Source organism: Leopardus geoffroyi, chromosome C3, assembly GCF_018350155.1.
Source record: "Leopardus geoffroyi isolate Oge1 chromosome C3, O.geoffroyi_Oge1_pat1.0, whole genome shotgun sequence".
Classification (NCBI taxonomy): Eukaryota; Metazoa; Chordata; class Mammalia; order Carnivora; family Felidae; genus Leopardus; species Leopardus geoffroyi.
Window position 1 is genome coordinate 60335261 of NC_059338.1, and position 23245 is coordinate 60358505.

Below are 23245 nucleotides of genomic sequence, written 5' to 3' on the forward strand. Positions count from 1 at the left end.
CTCTATTCCCAAACTTAAGAAGGGATTAGTCTTTGGCATCTGGGTGGCTCAGTCATTAAGCATCTGACTTTGGCTCATGTCGTGATCTCATGTTATCATTATTACTACATCAGGTGAGTTTGAGCCCCATTTTGGGTGAACATGAGCCCCACTTCAGGTGCGTCCCACTTCTCTCTCTCTCCCTCTCTCTGCCCCTCGCTCAGTTGTGCCCTCTCTCTCTCAGAAAAAAAAGGCATTAGTCTTTTCACATTAAGTATGATGTTAGCTGTAGAGTGTGTTTGTAGATGTTCCGTATCAATTTGAGGAAGTTCTTTATTCCTAGTTTTCTGAGAATTTTATTACAAATGATGTTAGATATTTTTCAAATGCTTTCTCTACATCATTTTATAAAATATGATTTTTTTAAACTTGTTGATGTGATAGATTACATGATTTGATTGGAATCTTGAACACACTTTGCATAATTGGAATAAATTTTACTTGGTCATGGTGTATACTTCTTATTCATGTTGAACTCTATTTGATAATATTGTATTGAGGAGTTTTGCATCTGTTCAAGAGATATTGGCCTATATTTTTGTTTCTTGTGATGGCTGCTTCTTGTTTTTGGTATTAGATTAATGCTGGCTTCATAGAATGAGTTAGCAATTGGTTCTTCTGCTTCTGCTTTCTGGAAGATACTACAGAAAATTGCTATCATTTTTTTTTCTTTAAATGTTTGATAGAATTTACCAGGGAAGCCACCTGGACCTGGTGGTTCCTTTTTTAAAAGGTTATTAAATATTGATTTAATTTCTTTAGTAGATATATATATGCCTTCAGATTATCTATTTCTCCTTATGAGAGTTTTGGTAGTTTGTGTCTTTCAAAGAACTGATCCATTTTATTTAAGGTATCAAATTTGTGGGCATAGAATTGCTCATAATATTCCTTTAAATGTACATAGGATTGGTAGTGATAACTCTTTTTTCATAGTTTTTATTTACTAATTTGTGTCTTTTCCTTTGCCTGGGTAGAAGTTAATCAATTTCATTGCTCTTTTTTAAAAAAGAAAAAAAATTTAAAACAACAACTTTCGGATTTATTTTCTTTATTGTTTTCTTGATTTCAAGTTCATTGATTTCTGTTCTAATTTTTATTATTTCTTTTCTTTTGCTTGCTTTGTGCTTAAATTACACTTTCTCCTGTAGTTTTCTAAGGTGGAATCTTATGTCATTGATCTTCGAACTTTCTTTTTTTCTTTTTTTTTTAAACCAATAGTCAGATGCTTTAAAAAAATTTTTTTAATGTTTATTTTTGAGAGACAGAGATAGAGCACGAGTGGAGGAGGGACAGAGAGAGAGAGAGAGAGAGAGAGAGAGAAAGAGAGAGGAAGACATAGAATCTGAAGCAGGCTCCAGGCTCTGAGCTGTCTGCACAGAGATCGACGCAGGGCTCCAACCCAGAAACCATAAGATCATGACCTGACCCGAAGTTGGACTCTTAACCAACTGAGCCACCCAGGCACCCCAAACTTTCTTCTTTTCTAATATGAACATGTAGTGCTATAAATTTTCATTTTACTTTCTATTTTAACTGCATCCCATAAATTTTGTTATGTTGTATTATCAGTTCAAAACATTTTCCAATTTCCCTTGAAACATTCTCTTTAATCTATGAATTATTTAGAAGTAATCTGAAGATTTCCCTGTTATCATTCAGTTACTGACTTCTAATTTAATTTCCTTGTGGTCAGAGCACATACTTGGTATGATTTCAATTTCTGTTTCTCCTTTTTTTAACCGTCAATAATTATGAGACAACATAGGAGTTTTATATAAATTAAAACTGATGTCAGTATATCAATATCCTGATGACAGGAGGCTAATGCCAGAGTGGGGTAACCACCTTTACCTGTCCCTCTTTACTCATCTATGCAGTTTATCTCCCTTCATTCAAAAGAAACTTTGCAGTAGCTCCTGCCAAGAGAATTCCTCTCACTTTTATGGTACTAATGTTAACTTCTTAGCTTTGACAAATGTATTGTGATTGTATAAGAAGTTAATATTAGAAGAGGCTGGGGAAAGGCTATATGGGGAGTCTGTATATTATCTTTTCAACTTTCTGTAAATCTAAAGTTAATCTAAAGTAAGGTGATGAATGAAATAGGTGATCCAAAGCTCCCATAATTGAGTTTCATGAAGGGAAAATGGAAATATTCTATTTTATTCCATTTGTATAGGTCACTGTAAGGAGTAAAAGAAAAGCTCTGCTAACAACTTCTTAGTTTCAAATTAAAGTAAGCAAGATAGTAATGGATATTTAAGGACATGATGATAAAAATGGCTAAAAGTCATAGGTTTTTATTGGGGACCACTCAGAGAAGAAAGATGGAAGGGTAGTCTCTGAAACCTGATTTCAAAATGAGTGAGGACACAAAATTAAATTATAAAGCAACTATGCATAAGTAATGGTGTCTCTCAAGGAGTCTGCGTGGCTAAGAGGAATATTTTTGAATGGAAAAATCTGTATGTACTTTCAGAATCAGGAGAAAAAGCTGATCATAATAAGAGAGATATTAAATGCTGGAAATAGGAAATAATGGAGTGGATACCTTCCTAGAGGTAATAGTTGTAGGTAGGATAAAAACCATGCAGGTAAAGAACTTTGTCTTCTTTAAAAATGTTTATTCATTTCTAAGAGAGAGGGAGAGACAAAAAGACAGAGAAAGAGATAGAGTGCAAGTGAGGAAGGGGTAGAGAGAGAGACACACACAGAATCTGAAGCAGGCTCCAGGCTCTGAGATGTCAACACAGATCCTGATGTGGGGCTCTAACCCACGCACCGTAAGATCAGGACCTGGGCCAAAGTCTGGAGCTTCACCAACTGAGCCACTCAGGCACCCCAAGAACTTAGTCTTGATTGAGAGGTGCTGAAGCCTACCCACCTCCAAGTTTTAGAAATGAAAATGCAATGATATATAGAGAGAGAAATTTAAAGTGGTGAAAATTTATGTGAATTAGTAAGGTGAAATTTTCATGAAAGCTAGAATTCAGGACATAGTAAGAATAAGGATAAATTTAGGAAGAAATCTACAGTGTGTGTATAAGCTACAGGAGGTAAGAGAAAAAGAATTTCCCTCACATTGTTGATCATAGTTATTATCTGGTTCCTAGTTTTAAAGACTCCCTGGTTGCTTGATCTTTGGGATCAGAGTGACTTTGGGACTTAACATCGTCCTCTCAGTGCCAATCAGTGCCTGAAAATGTGTCACTTGGATTTTTAATCTTTTCTTCCATGTTTTGTATGAGCTTATACTTGTTCTTGTGTTGAATTACCTTTTTTTTCTAGAGCAGTTGGCTGTTTTGAGAACACAATTACCCTGAAGGTGGAAATACCACAGTTGTTCATTTTAAGAGAAAAGAAATACCAGTTTGTCCTCTTACCATTCTGAATTCCTCTGACTTTCTATTGCCTGGAGCTAAATCATTGGCCTGAGAGTATTCTTTGTGCTTTTTAGAAGGGATGGAAGACCCCTCAAAGGCCTTTTAATGACGAAGGAAGGGAATTTATTCTTCCTTATTGGGGTAATAAAATTTGTTACACTTCATGTAAGTTCCTATGGGGGTGGAGGAAGGAGGTGGAAGTGAAGAGGACAATTTGGATTCCAAAAACTGCAGTTACTTGTGGAAGGTTTTAACTGAAAATAGATCTTTCTCTTGAGATTTTAGTTTGTTCTGGAGAATAATGTTACAAAATCCAACATTGCACAATAAAAAGGCAAAAGCAAGAGAAGATTTATGATGATGATCCTTGGCAGTTCATTTAAACTGGTATGCTCTCTTGGCCTCGTATTTAATACTGAGATGCTTTATGTTCTTGATTCAGCCTATATGAACTAAATTAAGTCATAAATGTGCAATTCTTATTCTGTGTATAAAGTGTCGTTTAGCATGTGACCTTTTAGCTATGCTCCAAAAGGACAATGGTATTGAGAGAAGAAAGAAGGGATGGCCACAGAGGAAACAGAGAGGAAGGCACCCCAGGACCACTCAGATGGGGCCAGAACTAAATTGCTGACTCACTGAAAAGGCTGCTCTGATCATAGAGTGTGCAAAAGAAACGACCTCATCAGACCCTTCACTTCCACCCACAAATACAAACATAGAGATATCTCAAAATAGCCTGAACTGCCACGTTGGCAATTGAGCCAGGGAGGGAGGACTTTGGTCCCAAAGCTTCTTGGCATTAACATTAGAGAGAGAGGAAATTAATAAATGACCTGTTCCTTTCTGCACAGAGCTTAGAGATGCAACAGAACATAAGAACAACAAGTCAGACCTGAGTTGTGGTATTAACTTGACTGATAACTACAGCTATATTTGGTGGTAGGAAGAAGAGGAAGTTGAATTAAATGGGTTTGCTACTTTCAGCAGACCTGTCTTCTTAGCTGTGGACTGTGATATGTCTGTTAACTAGGTGCCAGGAAGATGTGTGCCTGTGTGCATGCATCTGTGTGTGTGTGTGTATGTGTATACATGTACATGAAATATATGTCATGAAATATGAAACGGTCACATGAAATAGACTCAAGAATAAAGGGCAAAATCCCTTATTGTTCATCTCTTATATGGTGCCAGGGTAAAAGGATATGTTTTTCTTTCCACATAAATGAAGTGAGAGGAATTCTCTTGGCAGGAGTTACTGCAAACTTTTCCTAAGCCAAATGAGATAAATTGCGTAGATGAGTAGGGAAGAATGGGTAACGTGGCCACCCCACTGAGCACTGGCCTGTTGTCCCGTATGAGACTGACATAATGACATTAGTCTTAATTTATAAATTGGTCCTGTGCTGTCTCATAATTATGCGAGAGTATAGGAAAGAAAGGAATTGTTCACCTTGACTTTTCTGTATGAGGAACAAGTGGCAGGTCTTTTTGTACTTTGTGAACGTACCAGGGAGGCTAAAGAAGAAGCTTGACCAGTGATAATAGAACCATTACTTATAGATCTTACTGTGCACCTGGTAACTCCATAGGCATGTTGCCTACTTGATCTCATTCATCCTCAGAAGGATCTGATTAGGTAAGAGGCACCGCCATTCATTCTCATATTACAAATGAGGTGGCAGAGCTTAGAGAAGTTAATTAAGTCAGCAAAGGTCCAAGTTGGGTGGAGCCAGAACTAAATCTTGGTCCTTCCAATTCAAAGCCTTTGTTTTTTAATGTCAGGCTATAAAAGGCCTAACATATTTTTGTCTACTACTAAGTTTCTAAAAATCGGAGGGTTTTTGTTTTTGATTTTTTTTACCTAGAACCGTCTAGCCCAGTTGTTAGCAGAGAATCATTCTTTAAGCAAATATTGACCAAATAATTGCTGGGTGCTAGACACTGTTCAGATGCTAGGGATAAAGCAATGAACATAAAAGATAAAAATGTCCCTCATAGACGATAAATTCTAGAGGAGGAAGACCACTGATGGCAGGGAGTGCCATAGAAAAAGATAAAGCAGATATATTAGGGGAGTCCAGTGTTCCTGTTTTTCTTTGGTGAAATGTACAGTCTCATTTGAGGAGGTAAGGTTTGAGCAAAGATCTTAAAGAGATGAGAGGCAGCCATGTGGGTATCGATTAAAGAGCATTACAAGCAGATGACAAAGTGCAGAATTTGAATGCCACAGCCTATGAGGCCAGGTGGATGGGAGCAAGCAGCCAGTGGACACAAATGATGCAGTATTATTATGTTAATTGGAGTGGAAAGTCTCTCTGACATCAGTCAGTAAGAATACTGATGACTCTGAAAATCAACCTATCTTTAGATTACTCATCCTGGATTGCTCTTGTGGATGCGTCTTTTTTTCTGCAACTGGGATCATTTCTGAAACACCCAGCCACATACCAAAAAGTCCTCTCTTCTGTTGTGTTAGACATGCTTTCAGGTTGTTGAAGAATAAATATTTGAACATTTCCTAAACATTATCACAGAAGAGTTTATCCTTCTTGAAGCATGTATTTGATAGAGCGGCTGTTCAGAGTGATTGAATTCTGAGAGCATCAGTAAATGTCCAGGAGCCTATAAACCTGAGGCATAACATAGCGAATTGCTTTGTTCAGTACCTTGACTTGTTTATTTGTTAACCCAACAGAAATATTCCTCAAGGAAGGAATTGAATAGAGATTGCATTTTGCTTTAATATCTTTGCTCTGCCATTTGTGGTATCTGGCACAAAGTTACTACCTGTTCACTGATGAATTAAAGGAAAGCAATAGTGCCCTTTTCTAGGACTTCAACAGAGTAGGTGCCACTAAAATTGTTGCGCTTAAATTCAAGGTTTTATATAGTGCTTGAGTTGCAGTAAATTCTGTTCAGAGATGGGAAATAACTGATAGCAATAACAGACTATATTATCTTTAAATATTTCATTTGCACAAAACATGCGTCTCCATATAGATCATAACTTGTGGCAAGAAAATGCTATTTTAGGATAATTACTAGCACCTCTTTTGGTTGTAATAAAAACCAAGTTTTGAGACATTCTTTATGTGCACAGTTCCCAAATGGACAACTGCCTTAAAAACAGATGAGAAGTTTGAAAGAATATAATTCTTATTTGGTGGTGTGGCCCATTTTCAAATAAGGAAATCAAAGCTGTTTTATCTGTGGAACATAACTCATAGTCAAAAACAATATCCATTCGAGGTCTTTCAAGCAGTGTTCTAGTCTTTTAAAAATATTTCTAGAATGCCATTTTAGAAGGCGATTATAGCCATTAATTCTTTCTGTTAGCCCTGTGTGTGCATTTGTAATTTTTAAAAATCCTCATTATTGAAAAGTTAAAACATGTGCAAAAGTAATGAATGTACACGGACCCACCGTGTAGTTATCACCCAACTACAGCAATTACCAATTTGGTTTCATCTAGACCCCTGTACCAACTTGCCCCTCCCATAGTATTTCTGAAGCAAATCCTCAACAGATGTAATGTTATCTGTGAACACTTGAGTAGGTATCTCTAAAAGATCTACTTTAAAGCACACAATTACTTTTACCCCTAAAAATAATAACAAGAAGAATTCCTAATGTCACAAAATACTCCGTCTCTTTTCAAAAGTCTAGTGAGTTCATATGTATTATAAATGTTTGTAATTTGTTACAGTTTGTTTGAAACAGGGTATAAAGAAGTTTAAACCATTATAATTAGACAATACCTTTTAAGTATTTATAATAGTGTGCCCTCCAACACTTTTTCCCCTTGAAATTTATTTATTGAGGAAACTAGATCATCTTTTCTTATCTTAGTTCTAGCTATAACAGCAAAATACCATATAGTGGATGGCCTAAACAATAAACATTTATTTCTCACAGTTCTGGAAGCTGTAATGTCCAAGATCGAGGTGACAGCAGACTTGGTGTCTGGTGAGGGCCCTCTTCCTGGCTTGTAGACAGCTGTCACCTTGTTGTGTCCTCACATGGCGGAGACTGGGGGTGGGATTAGCTCTGCTCTGGCTTCTTCTTCTTATAAGAGCACTAATCTCATCGTAGGGGCTATACTCTCAATACCTCATCTAAACCTAATTATCTCCAAAAGGTTTCATCTCCAAGTACCATTACATTGAGAATTTGGTCTTTAGCATATGAAAATTTTGGACACATTCAGTCCATAGAAGTTCTAGAGTGTTTCTCCAAATTAACTGATTTTATCCTACTAATGCAGGTAATCAAGATCCTCTGCCCCATATTTCTTGCAGATTAGTAAATAGCTCTAGACACTTGGTCACTTTTAGGTCTGAATATTTTGGCAGAATTGTTTTGCAAGTTGTGGTGTGTTCTACCAAATGGAAGTACTTGATTGTCTTTTCTTGTGATATACCAGCCTTTGATAATCAATGTCTTGGTGCATTAATTTATAAGGAACTGTAAAATTGTGACATGTTGTCATTTTTCTCAGTTATAAAAGAAAATGTTTCCCTCATTTGGCATAGAGCTATTCAGTGGTATGGTTCATTGAGGAAATGTGTTATATTTCCTCAGTTTTCCAGTTTTCAAAATAATAACTGGTTCTCTAGCATCTTCTAACAGTAAGCAAATATATTTTGAAAGTATTAAGCATTATGATGAGTTCATTGAATCAAATGCATTTTTAGGTATTTCAGTCCTTTGCAGTTATTATTCTTACTAATATACAAAATGTTCCATCTTTAAGTTCACTTCTGAGTTATTTTGGTATGAGCTTTCTTACTGTCTTCTTTGATAGGACATTCCAGGTTCATTTTGTACATTTTCCCCAGTGCTGGACTGAGCTATTTCTTCAAGCAGAACTGGGTCCATTATTTAGAATGGTCTTTGGAGAGCACAGATCTGGGTGCTAGTATAGTTGGTATTGAATTAGTACTGTGACTAGACCTGTTAGTAGACAGAGCTGGAATTAAAGTACATTGTTAGGGGCGCCTGGGTGGCACAGTCGGTTAAGCGTCCGACTTCAGCCAGGTCACGATCTCGCGGTCCGTGAGTTCGAGCCCCGCGTCAGGCTCTGGGCTGATGGCTCAGAGCCTGGAGCCTGTTTCCGATTCTGTGTCTCCCTCTCTCTCTGCCCCTCCCCCGTTCATGCTCTGTCTCTCTCTGTCCCAAAAAAATAAATAAACGTTGAAAAAAAAAATTAAAAAAAAAAAAAAGTACATTGTTAGTTCATACCAACACTTCCAGTTCAAATTCAGGGCAGTGTTCTTAACTGTAAGATTTAACATCGTGTGTCTTTTTCCATGTTGAGAAACCTGATCTGTCTCTTCTGTATCTTGACTTCCTGAATCTCATTTTCTAGTAGATTCTTCGATAATTTGTCATTAGAACAATGTTTCTTCCATTTGTTCAAACTGAAAATAGTTCTCCTGCACCCTTTGTAAACAAAAGTTAGTTTGGTTGGGTATAAAATATTTGGTTCACTCTTTTTGTCTTTAGTATCTTAAATATTATTCCACTGTCTTCTGACATAGGATATTGTCTAAATATATGGTGATAGTTAAGTTTTTTTTCCTTTGTTAGGGTCTTTTTTTTGTTTTTTTTTTGTTTTTGTTTTTGTTTTTTGCATGATGACCAAAGGATTATTTTTCTTTTTTCTTATTTTTTAATTATAATACTTTTACTAGAATATGTCTCAGAGTTGACTATTGGCATGCCCTTTTAACATGTAGCACCAAATACTTTTATTTATTTCTAAAAAGTGTTCTTGAGTCATATTTTTAAATATGTATTCCATGCCATTGCTTTGGTTATCTTTTGTAGAGGCTTTTATAATACACTTACGGGGCTGTCTTGTCTTTTATATTTGTAACTTTCTCTTTTTTTTTCTTCATTTCTCTTTGTTCTTAAATTTTTATTTCTTTTTAAAAACATATTTTTATGTTTTATTTTATATTTGAGAGAGAGAGAGAGACAGAGAATGAGCAGGGGAGGTGCAAAGAGAGAGAGAGAGAGAGACAGACAGACAGACAGAATCCTAAGCAGGCTCCAGGCTCCGAGCTGTTAGCACAGAGCCCAACGTGGGACTCGAACTCATGAGCAGTGAGATCATGACCTGAGCTGAAGTCAGATGCCAAACTGACTGAGCCACCCAAGCACCCCAATATTTCTTTCATTTTATCTTTATTTCTATTAACAAATGATGTATTGATCTTATTAACTCTTGTTACTTCTGGTCCAGTCTTCATGTGTGAAATATTTAAAACTTCATGGTTCTTTACTAAATCCTACCATCTCATTTCTGAGTCTTTCTACTTTGAATTATGTTTATTATAGCTTCTATCATTTTATTCATTTCATTTAGCATATTGGCTTGAAATATTAGCCAATAATTTTCATCTGTTTATAAGCCTGTCTCTGGCATGTTCCCACAGGTCTGCAGAGCCATTATTTTATCCCTGGTTTATTTTTTTCTTTTAATAGCTATTAAATAGGGGCACCTGGGTGGTGCAGTCAGTTAAGCATCTACTCTTGATCTCGGCTTGGTTTGTGAATTTGAGCCCTACATCAGGTTCTGCACTAATGGTGTGGAGCCTGCTTGGGATTCTGTCTCTCCTTCTCTCTGCCCCTCCCCTGTTCTCATTTTTTTTTCTCTCTCTCTCTTCCTTTCTCTCCCTCTCTCAAAATAAATAAATAAACTTAAACAAAAAAAAAAAAAACAAACTACTAAACATAGGACTTAATCACAGTCTCCTTTCAGTTCCTTCTTTCCCACTCTCCTTCTTTCTCTCTTTTTTTGTTTTTCTAACTTGCTTTCTTTGTTAATTGAGACATAATTTATACAATAAAACAAGTTCAATGAGTAATTACCATTCAAACATGATTTAAAACAGCTCTGTTGCCTCAATCTGTTTACCTCACACCTCTGTGAAGAGACAATCATTGTTTTTACTTCTATCAACATAGATTAATTTTGTATATACATAGATTTCATTTAAATGGCATCATAAAGCATATATAATTTTGAGTATGATGTCAGCTAGAGGCTTTTCACAGATGTCATTTATCTAATTGTGTAAGCCTTCTTATCTTGCAGAGAATTTTTCCTCTTTTGTAATAATGAATTAGTTGAGTTTTTCAGATTCTTTTTCTTCATTTATTGAAATAATCATTTGGCTTTTCTTCTTTACTCTGCTAATGTGACAGGTTACACTGATTGCTTAATATGTTTTTGGTTTTTGGTATTAACATCAGAGTAATGGTGGCTTCATAAAATGAGTTGACAAGTGTGCCCTCATTCTCTGTTTTCTGAAAGAGTTAGTGTTAAATTGGCATTATTTCTTCATTAAATGTTTGTTAATGCACCCGTGAAACAATTTGGACTGCAAGTATTTGGAAAGGGGTATTTTCTATTACGAGTTTATAAAAAATTATTTATTAAAACTTCATTAAAAGTAATTGAAAGTAATTTCAATTTTTAATAGATTTTGGCATAAAATTATTGATAATATCTCATATGCTTTTAGGGCCTGTATGGTCTATGATGATAACACCACTTGCATCTATGGGACTGGGGATTTGTGTTTTCTCTGTTTTTCTTTATCAACTTTGGTAGGGGGTTATCAATTTTGTTAAACTTTTCAGTAATTCAGCTCATGGTCTTGTTAATTTTCTGTAATGTTTCTTTTCTATTTCTTTGTTTTGTGTTCTTATTATTTCCATTCTTCTGTCTAGTCAAGTTTAATTTGATTCTCTTTAACTTCTTGAGGTAGATGCCTACATTATTCATTTTATACCTTTTTTTCCCTAATTATAAGTACTTTTTCTAATTATAGATATTTTAAACTTCCAAATTTCTAAGCACTGCTTTATCTGCTCCCAAATATATATTTGATATCTATGTTTTCAATTTTAGTCAGTTTGACATATTTTCTAATTTCTTTTGTGATTGTGTGTGTGTGTGTGTGTGTGATTACTTTTTTGACCCATGGGTTATTTATAGCAGTTTAGTTAATTTCCAGAATGAAGATTTCCTAGATATACCATTTTAAATTTTTCATTATTTAAAGCCACTATGGTCAGAGAACATATTCTGGATAATTTCAGTCCTTTGAAATTTATTGAGACTTCTTTTATGATTCAGTATCTGATCTGTGTTAGTGAAGGCTTTCATATGCTCTCATATATTCTAATTGTTGATTACAGTGTTCTGTAAAAGTGAATTAGGTCAATTTGTGGATAATATTCACAACTTATATATCCTTTAGTGATTTTTTTCTAGTTCTGTCCATTACTGAGAAAGGATGTTAAAATAAACAATTATGATGAAGGTTTTACCTCTTTTCCCTTTTTGTTTTGTGGGTTTTCCTTCATGTATTTTGAAACTCTTCTTAGATGCATACATATTTTGGATTGTTACGTCTTTCTGAAAATGGGATGTTTTTATCATTATGAAATCATGCTGCAATAATATTGTCTTGAAGTCTGTTTCTCTGATAACAAAACCACATCAACATGGCTATGCTTAGTGTTTGAGTGGCATACTTTTTCCTGCCCCAATATTTTTCTCCTCATTTTTATATGAAATTATTTTTACTGAACTTTTAGGATGAAGAGATGAATGAGGATAGCTTTAGTAGTTTCACTGTTCTAGAGATTTCTCTTTTGTTGCTTGTGCACAATGGCAAAAAAGAATAAAACAAAAATATTGCCTGCAAAATTTCCCCTCTAATGTATCTGCATTTTCTATTTTCTTTGTCCCTGTGTTTATCCTGCACAATTTGCATCTACTCCCAGCATTTTCTATCAATGCAGAGCTTTGCCATAAGAGGGAGTTTCTCTTGGTTAGTACTAAGACTTCATGTCTTGCAGACTGTTCCCATCCTTTTCAGTACTTACTCTAGATCTATTCTCCTCTTCCATGAGTTAAAATGCGTAAAACCCCTTCCAATTTCAGCTGCAATCCTCAGATTGGCCCTTAACACTTTTTAAGAGTGCCTGTTTGTGATTCAGGGGTTCTTCTGGTTTTAGGGGTCCCTCTATTATTTTCCTCTGCCTCCTCCTATACAGATGATGTTATGAATTGGGTTTTGTGTTGTCAGTGGTTTGTCCCACCTGTTTGCATTTAATTTTTTTAATGTTTATTTATTTTTGAGAGAGAGAGAGAGACAGAGAGAGCTGGGGAGGGGCAGAGAAAGAGAGAGACACAGAATCTGAAGCAGGCTCCAGACTCTGAGCTGTCAGTACAGAGCCCTACGCTGGGCTCAAACCCACGAACTACAAGATCATGACCTGAGCTGAAGTCGGAGGTGTGATCAACTGAACCACCCAGATGCCCCCCACCTGTTTGCATTTTGAAGTTTGTGGTGATATTGGACACAGTGTTTTGGCAGATATTTTCCTATTAGCTTTGATTTTTAATATCTCAGTTGCTTTCTCTGTTTTTATGTGAGGATTCAGAGAAATTTCAAAACAATTCTGCTGGAGCTATGTTTTCAGAACTCTGTGGCTACCTCAATTGTATTGCAGAGCAGTATATTTGTACCATGTTTGTAGTAAGTGTAGTACTGATCTTTTCCAGAAAGGGCTATTTAAGAATCCTGATTACAGGGCTCTTGATTTTTGGTGACCTCTGAAGTCGTCTTTTACTATGATTGCTATATTCTCTTAGTGTGATAACTACAGTTCTGTTCACTACTGGCTCCTAGCGTGTCACAGTTATTTCGAGAGAGCCTCACAGAGCAGCCAGTAGTGATGAAGGTCCCAGATAAAATGCCCACATTCTTTTGTGTTCCTGTATTACTGTATGGTGGATGGGACCCTCCTGGATTCAGATTTAGGGGAAAAAAAGGATAATTTAGAAAGAATACAATCTATCCCTTCCACCCATCAACCAAATGGGTATCTTTCATGTTATTTAAGTTTGGATTAGCTGAATGCCACCTAATATAGACAGGATTATATAACCAAAAATACCTCTGGTATACTCTGATCACTTGTAGAAATTTTTGCCTATCATTTGTTTGGTTGGTTTTGAAAAGTGCTTATGCTTTATTCTAGGATGTGGGGTTGTTGAATAGAGTTGGGACAGCATTTGTGGTCCTGAGGTAATTCTTTACTCTTGTGTCATACTTAGGTGACACTTGTCTTTCACTGTGGCCACTTCCAAAGAAATGACTAAGTACATAGGTTGTCATCATTGGGAATCATTCTGTTCAGCAATTTCACACTGGACTTTAATTCAATAGTAAGATACTAATATGTCCCACAAATTTATTAAGTTTTGTGTATAGAATGTTTTTAGTGAACAATGCTTGCTCCTTATAAAGTTAATACATATATTTCTGTTTTAGTTTATAACTTGCAAGTACTTTTCATTTAATCTTTATGATATATAGAAAAGCAGACATACCCTCCACTTTACAGATGAAGAAACTAAAAGCTCAAAACTGAAATTCAAAAATTGTTATCTTCTTAAAGCTATGTAGGCAATTTAGGACAAAGCCAAGGGAAAATTATTCAATGATTAGAATAATTATTACTAGTATCGCAAACCTCTCTGCATGCCAATAATTCAAAAATAGCAGGGAACATGATCACATAAGATTTTATTAATAAATCAACCTGCATTCAATTAATACAGTTTAGAGAAAATATTTGGTAAATATATATTTATATTTCTTAATATTTAATATAGAATATATGTAATGTAAAATAATATGCAATACAAAATAAGTTTTTTCTGTGTTAAAACACTTAACAAACACTTTGGAAATTAATGTTCTTTGGAATTAAATTGCTTATGACATTCACTATTTTATAGGTGAAAAAGCTGAGTCAGATGGTGTGAAATGGTTTGCTCGTACAGATAGTCAAGGTTCAATATCCTATGTCTTCCTATTCTTAATCCTATATTCTTTCCTTTATACCATGCTGCCTCATGATAGAACTTTCAAAATGTTGTAAGTGGCTGAACAGATGAACCAACTATTAAAACTTAGATATGTCTGCCCAAGTAGACTGGCTTGGTCTGTAATAAATTTTACAAAGCATAAATACTGAGAAATGATGGAAAAGAATAAGTGGATAGTCAAGGATTTGAGACCTGATTTCTGCCATATAGGTCATAAATAGTCTTTAGGCATATAAGGAGAATTACCAGTTTTCGCAGGAGGGAAGTACGTATATATGTTATCAGTTTTAATAAAATATGACCCAGATATGTCTTAGACTGCTCTTGCTCCCTGCTGTCACTCTTCTGGCCGTCTTCATGCCATCAATACCTCCTGTGGAGGTATCCTGATGTCATTACCATAGCTCACAGCAGCCAGATTCTCAGATACAATATCCCCTTCACAGCCTGACTCTTTCTCAGAATTGACTTTCTTTCCTGTGTCATTTTTCCTACTAGGCTAACTAGGAAGAAATATATGATTCCCAGGAGTTACACATTTGATCAAAAAATTGCTCTCATCTCTAAATGTAAATGTAAACGTAAATCTGAATCTCAATCTGTATCTAAATTCCGTCATCCCAGAATCTAAACGCTGGTGTCCCTGGGAATCTTGCTGCTCAGAGACCACTATAAGGCGAGTTTAAAAACAATACAGACTAGCCCTCTGGTAACTCTTAAGGTGGCTGAGAATTCTTGATTTTGTGTGTGATGCTCAGTCTCCTTTATCTTCTGAGCAGATTCACCTTGCGCATCTCATTTTATTAATGCTCATCTCAATGAGATATTTTTCGTATTTTTTTTCAGGATAGGGATTTGAAATCAGCTATATGACAAACTGAATACATACCCAGATGTGTGTTAACGTATATATGTGTGTACACATATTCTTAAACAATACAATATGGTAAAATCAAGTTGCCTTAGAAAATTTTACTTCATAGTAAATCAAACTTGGTCTTTGTGTATCAGCATTAATGCTTGCCCACTACCAAAGTGGGGGAAGAAAGGGAAGAGGGGCAAAGGTTATTGGAATGTCACTTTTTGCAGCAACTCTGGCCATACTCCGACCAGCTGCCCACGTCTCTTCTCTATGACATTATCAGTTTTATTGGCCTAGGTCCTTTTCAGGGCATTTTTTATGGGAACAGAAGACTTTGGGGAGTTCTAAATCTACCGTTTATTAGTTGTATGTTCTCTGTCAATCAGGCCTTTTGAAACCTTCTGAGCTTCATGTAGTTGTAGTTTTAAGCACCACCTTCTGAAGAGTGGCACTGTCAGTCTACTGTCACAGTACTGGCTGCCATATTGGTGTCCACTCAGTGAGATTGCCATGATCTGATGGGACACTTGTCACCATTTTCTGGAACTCACTTTCTTCTTTCCCTGGCAGTGTAGGAAGCCAAAATGTATGTAGTGATATTAAATACATATAGAATACATATTAGTTTGGGGACAAATGGCTGATATTTCATTTTTTTAGAGTGTTGGAAAAAATTATAGACCCACTACTTTCAGTAGGTCCCAGCTCGAGTACAGGGTTTATTTCTGAAATATGTCAGGCACCTAGTGATTAACTTTGAAAATGGAATTGGACCAGGCATAGCTATCAGTATATGGAAGATTCTTATCAGCTGCTACCATCTGTATCCAAAACTCTAACATGAAACCATAGGAGACTACTGTTGATGCTTCAAAATTTTGAGTTCTCATGGTAATAATAACTGCACATGAATGAAATCAACATTTGGATGGAGAAAGAATATCCCATATTGGAAAGTAATCATAGCTTTTATGCTTGTGTGTGTGTGCTCTGACAGCTTTTTGGAGACTACAGCCTATTTCTTCATGAAACCAAAAATTGGAGAGAAGGAAGTGTCCCCAAATGTTTTCTTCAGTATCTGGCATGAATTCAGCTCCGACTTTAAAGACTTTTGGAAGAAAGAGAACAAACTCATTCTACAAGAAAGGTAGGTTTTTTTTTTCATTTGCACAATGGCATTTTAAAACTGGTATTTTATTAGGTGTGACTCCACTGGGGTTGCCAAGTTTTATAGCCTGAATGAAAAATTAGATGGCCTTCAACCTGGAATATCAAGTCTAACAGGGTGCTGAGATTTGGCAAAATTTGGAGTTTGAGTAAGAAGGGTTGGCATAGAGGCTATGATGCTACAGAGAATAGCTGAGGAGATGGTTTGCCAGGACCACTGTCTGGTAAAACAACTTCTCTGATGAGGAAACCACACACAAGCAGATCATGTAAGTGGAGTGGAACAACCTTGCTGAGATGATAAACCTACTCACCTCAAAAGGCCAATAGCAAAGACTGCAAAGGAAGGATGACTCATTTTTCTTTTGTTTTTTGCTCAATTCACGATATATTGTTGAAATTTCACCATTTGTATTAAAATTTCTGCCCAATGTCACCAAGAAACAGATGATCAATATTTTTAAAATATCTTTCAAGATTCTTGTAGAATTATACTACATTTCCTAAAGTAAATTTTTTCAGGAATGAAGGAAAATTTCTTAAGTACATAAAATAAAGTCTCTGTCACTAATTATGATATTCCATAGAGGCATATTGAATATTAATTCAGGAGGAAAGCTAGCCCTCCCAGGACAGCAGCCCTAAATAGCTGGGTCTAGTGGGAGAGTGGAAAAGAAACATAATCAGCCCTGTAAACCAAATCCTAATACTGAACCAATTAGTATATTTTCCCATATCCTTGCACTAACAATGACTTTGCTTTAGATCTTCAGGAAACTTATATCCTAAGGGACTTTGTTCATCATACCACAAAATTCCACAATTTCTGCTTCTTGTCCTCCTTACATACAAAACCATGATTATCTACCTAGTTTTTATATATAAGTAGATTCTGATATATCCTTAAGTCAGTTGAAATTAATTGCTGGCCTGGGGCGCCTGGGTGGCGCAGTCGGTCGAGCGTCCGACTTCAGCCAGGTCATGATCTCACACTCCCTGAGTTCGAGCCCCGCATCAGGCTCTGGGCTGATGGCTCAGAGCCTGGAGCCTGTTTCCGATTCTGTGTCTCCCTCTCTCTCTGCCCCTCCCCCGTTCATGCTCTGTCTCTCTCTGTCCCAAAAATAAATAAAAGTTGAAAAAAAAAATTTAGAGAAATTAATTACTGGCATTTATTGAGCACATAGACTATGCTATGAATGCCAACTCATATGCATCACTTAGATGCCATAGCCTTATCATAGAAGAAAGTATACCTCAGTGAATAGTAGATGGAAAAAGCGAGTGGTTTGAACAGAAGTAAAACACTTTAAACATGCACTCTAAAGATAATGAGAGTATTCTACTTCAAAGTCCATCATTATGGGTTAACATAAAAGATGCAATTTAGTCAAAAGTCCATACAGGTGAGATAGATAGGAGAGGTAATTCCTAAACTACAAGCCCATTTAAACCATCATTCATTCCCTTCAGACTTAGTTATATATTATCTTTTCAGAAAAAAATTACTAAGCAAAGCCTGTCAGTTTGGAAAATTGTAAAAAGGAATCTTCTTTTGACCTCGGCACATTACCTACAACTCCCCTCCAGGTCCCTCACTGGTTCGCCACAGGCCTCTTTTCATCTCTAATGTCAACTTGTTCCCCTGGAAAAGGGCCGACACCTCAGTCACATGAGTGTACAAATCAAACAGATGAGTATTTCACCGTGTATAGCCATTTGTTTGATGGCTGGGGCTGGACTCCTTAATGAGGGTGGAAATGATGAGAGGTAGGTGCCAATGAGACAGGATGGATGGAGCTATAGTTTTGGAGTAGGTGTTCTGATAGCATATCAAAGAAATAAGTAAATCTCAGAAGGCTGGCAGGGTCCTATGGTGCTACTTTTAGGGATCCTGAGACAAGAAGGTAGGTACCCACTCTCATTGTAGCTTGCCTTTACTCTGCATGCCTCTACAGGAGCTGGTGAGATGCCGTCTCAGAGGAACTGTTGAGACTGACTAATTCAGTTGCACAATTTCCCAGTGATACTCGGTCTCATCTAGCCTGTGCTCTATGAGGTAGAGCTGTGTCTCTAGGGATCACTGTTGATACCAATCCACTGTTCTGTGATATTGTGTGCATTTAACGTGACCCAAACTAGCTTTTCTTCGCTAGGCATCTCATAAACGAACCAGATGCTTCTTTTGTCCTTCATCCTGTGCTTGTCATGCCCTAGGACTCTACTGTGGCCTTTTTTTTTTTTACTCTTCATTTATTTACAGAGAGACAGAGAGAAAGGGAGAGAATGTGCTCCAATGAGTAGGGGAGGGGCAGAGAGAGAGGGAGAGAGAGCAAGCTCCATACTATCAGCACGGAGCTGGACATAGGGCTCAATCTCATGAACTGTGAGATCCTTGACCTGAGCTGAAACCAAGAGTCAGACGCTCAACTGACTGAGCCACCCAGGTGCCCCTATACCATGGCTTTTTTACCCAACCCTTGATGATTTTGCTTTCTGATGCAACATTTGGCGACTTTGCTCACCACTTGATGACAGTGTTGTGAATTGGCAGATTATAACTGCTCTTCACTGCAGACTTCTCATTTTTTCAAAATAATTTGCTTTTAATAGAAGGTTAAGGAATATGTGGCAAGTGAGTGAGTGCTTCTTTGCCCTTTAACTTCCGAAATATATTATCCTACCCAGCAAATGCTGTTGTTTTGATAAGGAAGACCATTGGTCTGACTCACTTGTAGAAAATGTGTCTCTTTCATTAGTATAGGACCAGTGACACAATTTCCAGGAAACAGTACAAAATGAAAATGTGGGGCCCCTTGTTATAAAAATTATTTAAAAATTTCAAGAGAGCAAAGCATTGAACCAAGCACAGAGCACTTCCAAAAGTGCACAAACAACACCCATGAAGCCAGCCTTGTCCTGGGGTAAGCCTGGTATCATCTTTTCTGTAGATAAATAGAAGGATATTTTAGGAATGCTTCATACCCTCAGACATTGATAGGAAATGGGATGTGGTCAGTTAAGGGTGTTACACTGCTGGTTCAGTCTGTGTCATTCAGAGTAGAACTTCACATAGCACGACAGAGGCTTAAAATAGAATGTTGTTCTCTAACCTGATTGTTCCCTCCTTGGTACCCTGTATTTATTACCTGCATATTTTATTCAGGCAATTTCATACATTGATAATGCCTAATGGTGTGTCTGTTTTTATTTTATACCGTTAACTATTGTGGTATTTGCATTTTAGTTTTTATTTACCAAAGAGATGTTTTGTGTCTTCATTTTTGATGTAGCTCTCACTGTCACTAAGCCACAATGCCTTTTCCCTCTTATGGTCTCCATAAATATTTGCCGATTTGACTTGTTACATCATTGTATTTGACACAGACACGGGAATAGGAATTTGCTTATGAAGTAATGAACATGCTTTCTTACATAGCGTAAGTTTATCATTATAAGTAGAAAAAAATCTCAAAAAACCTTAAACAAAAGGAAAGACTTTGTTTAGACAGTCAAACCACAGAAGGGCAGGGATGGAACTTGTGTGTAGATTTCTGAATACAGAAATTTTAACTACAGTCTGTGGGGGTTAGCCAGGTATGTCCGTGCTTGTCCCTCACTATCTGTCTTCTTAAGTATCCTCTTTCCTCTTCTTCCTCCTCCTCCTTCCTTATCCTCTCTCTGTTTCTCTCTTACTCTCATGCTCTCCCCTTCTCATTCCCCTGCCACCACTCTCTGTGGTTTAGTCTAGTTTCCAAGCAAGGCTGTTTATTTAAGGGTGGTCCCATGACCATAGGTCATAGGCATGACTCACATTCTCACAACCCAGTAGGTGAGAGCACTCTCCAGCGTCTAGAATAATTCCAAGGAAGAACTCCAGATGAGCTGTGCCCAACTCTGGATCAGGCGTGGGGTACCATAGTTAGTAAAATAGTTCACAGACCCAGTTGTACAGGCAGAGAGGAGGGGTACCATGATTGACAGTTTCCTTCACCGCAGTCACTGGAGTTAGAGAAGAACAGTTTCCAAAAAATTAAATATACTACCCCAAATTTATTAAGCCTTTAAAAATAATCTGTATAATTAGCAGAATGTCTTAGCATGGTAGAAAAAATCTGAACAATGGTTTCATAATGTGATTGAATGTTTGCTTTCTGATCCAGTTTTCCTTCATCTAATTTGGAATTCACAGATTGAATAATATCTTTAAGGTTGTTAGGCCTGTAAAAATATTTCTTATCCCATCATTTCTATTTGGTTCTGAGTATAGAGTGGTAGTAACTTGGTATTTTCCGGCTCTGTCCTGATGACTCATATGAGTAAGTAAATACATTTCTAGAAATGGTGAATTTCTACACATCTGTGAAAGGTCTCAAAAAGGTCTGCTCTCTTTCTAATTGATGTGGTTTGGAACACATGAGGATTTTTGAGTTAGCTCTTTCACTTAACAGCCTAGTCATAGAAAGTCATAGTTTCCAAAACTGCAAAACGGAGTTAACAATACCTTATTGTTTTGCAGTGTTCTTGTGTAGACTAAATGAGGTAATATATTTAGAGTATATAGCACAGTGTCTATATGCCAAATGCTCAATGGATGTTTCTCCATCATTTAATATAAATGATATCCTGATCATGACTATCTATAAGGTACTTGTAACATATTGATAAGGCATGTTAAGCATCTCAAGAACATATTCATAAATACAAGGCATTTTTGTGACTCAGTTTTTGGTTAGGTAAAACATCTTGATTCTGAGTCGAAGGGTGAACTTTTGTTTGACAATGTTCACACAGTCTATCCCTCCTATTTTCATCATGATACACAAAGGAATTCCTGTTTTGATGCTTTTAGACAACTGACCTATTAGTTTTGTCATGATTTAGAAAAAGTGTTTTTTTATATATATACTTGGAAGTAGGCATATACAATTGTCAGTAAGAAATCTAGACTTATTATCACGGAGCAGCACAAAATATATGAAAAATAATTGAAAAAATTGAGCTTGGATGTCTCCAGAAGATGGGGGAATAAACCAATATTTACTTTGCCAAACATCTCCCTAAAGGCCTCACAGAGCATAGTGCTAATATGTCAGGAAATGGACAGTCCTTATCTCTTATTTTCAGGAAGACAGTAGCATCAGTGTTACCTTGCCATCAATGAGGCCCTGTGGAGCTTGGACAACAAGAGCTATATTAACGAGAGGAAAGACGTACAGATTGATTGGGAATACATGTGCTTTTTGACCCTGATGGGACTGTGGTCCTGGGAGAAGACAATGGGGCCCAAAACAACTTCACTTCTCACTTTGCTCTGTTGTAAGCGGAATTCAGTTTTTAGGCAGGCTTCAGCTCTATAGCTATGTGAAGCTATTTGTGATTATCCTGTCCTTCCATATGGAGTTTTTACTACGCACAGGAGACATTCATGTCCATGTGGTGAAGGTCCTGTCTTCGCTGACCTAAAGCCTAGCATGGGTGTGGTGGTATATGTGCTAGAGAAACTGGGGGCAGGGGTGAAGGGTTAATTCTGTCCAGAGGACTTTTAACAGGGAGTTTGGAGGTAGGGATGGATTTTCACAGGCAGTCCATGGAAGTAAGGTCATTCTAGGCAACTGGCCTCCAACACCATAGTGTGCAGTGTGGCCTATCATAATCTTCTTTTTAGTTGGCTTAAGACATTTTAATTTAATAAATCAGTTGTGGCATTAGTAAGGGTTGTGTTTAAAATGTTGTCTAACTTAATTTACTGGTTTATTTTATTTTGAGACAGGTAGTCTTTGATGAACCAGGAGAAAGGATAACTACTCCTCTAATTGCACAAGCATGTGGCAATCAAGTCTGGTTTCTGCCCAGCTGAAATTTGTAATTAGAGGAAAAGGATTTGAATGCTTGGCTTTAGAAGGTTATGCATTAAATTGGAGAGCGCTTCATGCCATGTTAACATTCCTGTTTCCATAATTTATATTTAAGTGAGCTATATGTTCAGATTTAAGTACGAGGTTATTAGGGTAGAAGAAAGTGACCATTTTCAAAGTATTTGAAATATATACCTGAAGAATAGAGTTAAGGAAAGAAGGTTTATTGTTATGTAATAATGTATTTGTTGGATACCTAAGTGAAATTGCCTCTTTTACTGCATTGTTGCAGTGCAGCATTAAAGAAATTTGGCCAACCATTTTCTCCTTTAACTCAGGCAACAATGTCTAGAGAAATAACACATAAGGAAATTCTCTTCCTACTTCTGACTTTCTATAGCAGAAGCTTCAGTACAACAATTGACAAGAGTCAGAATTGTGGCTAATGGAGCCTGAGAATGTATAGGGAAGGTGATCTATATTCGCCAAAGGAGAAATTAGTATGCATTAAGACATAATAGATGATTCATTTATTTATTAGTTATTCAAAATTATTTATGTCCTGTGTGCTTTGCAATTTTTCTGGCTGTATGGATCTTACACTTTAGTAGAGAAGCAGACAATAGAAAAGCAAACACAGTTTTAAATTACAGGTTGAAATAAGTAACATGAGGAAAATAATGAACCATTTTTGAAGATGTGCCTTAAAATGTGGTAAGAGGAAGCCTTTTCGAAGAGGCAACATTTATATTGATACCTAAAGAATTTGAGGTAGCAGCTATGTGAAAGGGCAGGGTGGTAAGGGGCAACATTGTGTGTGACCCTGCCAGGCAGAGATGTAGGAAGTTCCAGACAACATGGCAAAAAAGATTGGGTGCACTCCAAGAAAGATGAAGGTCATTAGATGAATTTGATGGATAGGCAGGGGCCTGATCATTTAGTCTCTTGGAGATCATGGTAAGAGATTGACTCTTACTGTGCGCACAATAGAAAGTCATCAAAAAGGGTTTTTAAA

The 23245-nt window shown here is 36.7% G+C and overlaps 1 protein-coding gene across 1 annotated transcript in view; it reads left to right on the forward strand.

Moving 5' to 3' along the window:
• FMN2 (formin 2) overlaps positions 1 to 23245 on the forward strand; it is a 391822-nt gene that overhangs the window by 343153 nt on the left and 25424 nt on the right. Inside the window, exon 16 of the mRNA XM_045453074.1 lies at positions 16206 to 16355. Coding sequence (XP_045309030.1) covers positions 16206 to 16355 — 150 coding nt within the window. The remainder of the gene's footprint in view (positions 1 to 16205; positions 16356 to 23245) is intronic.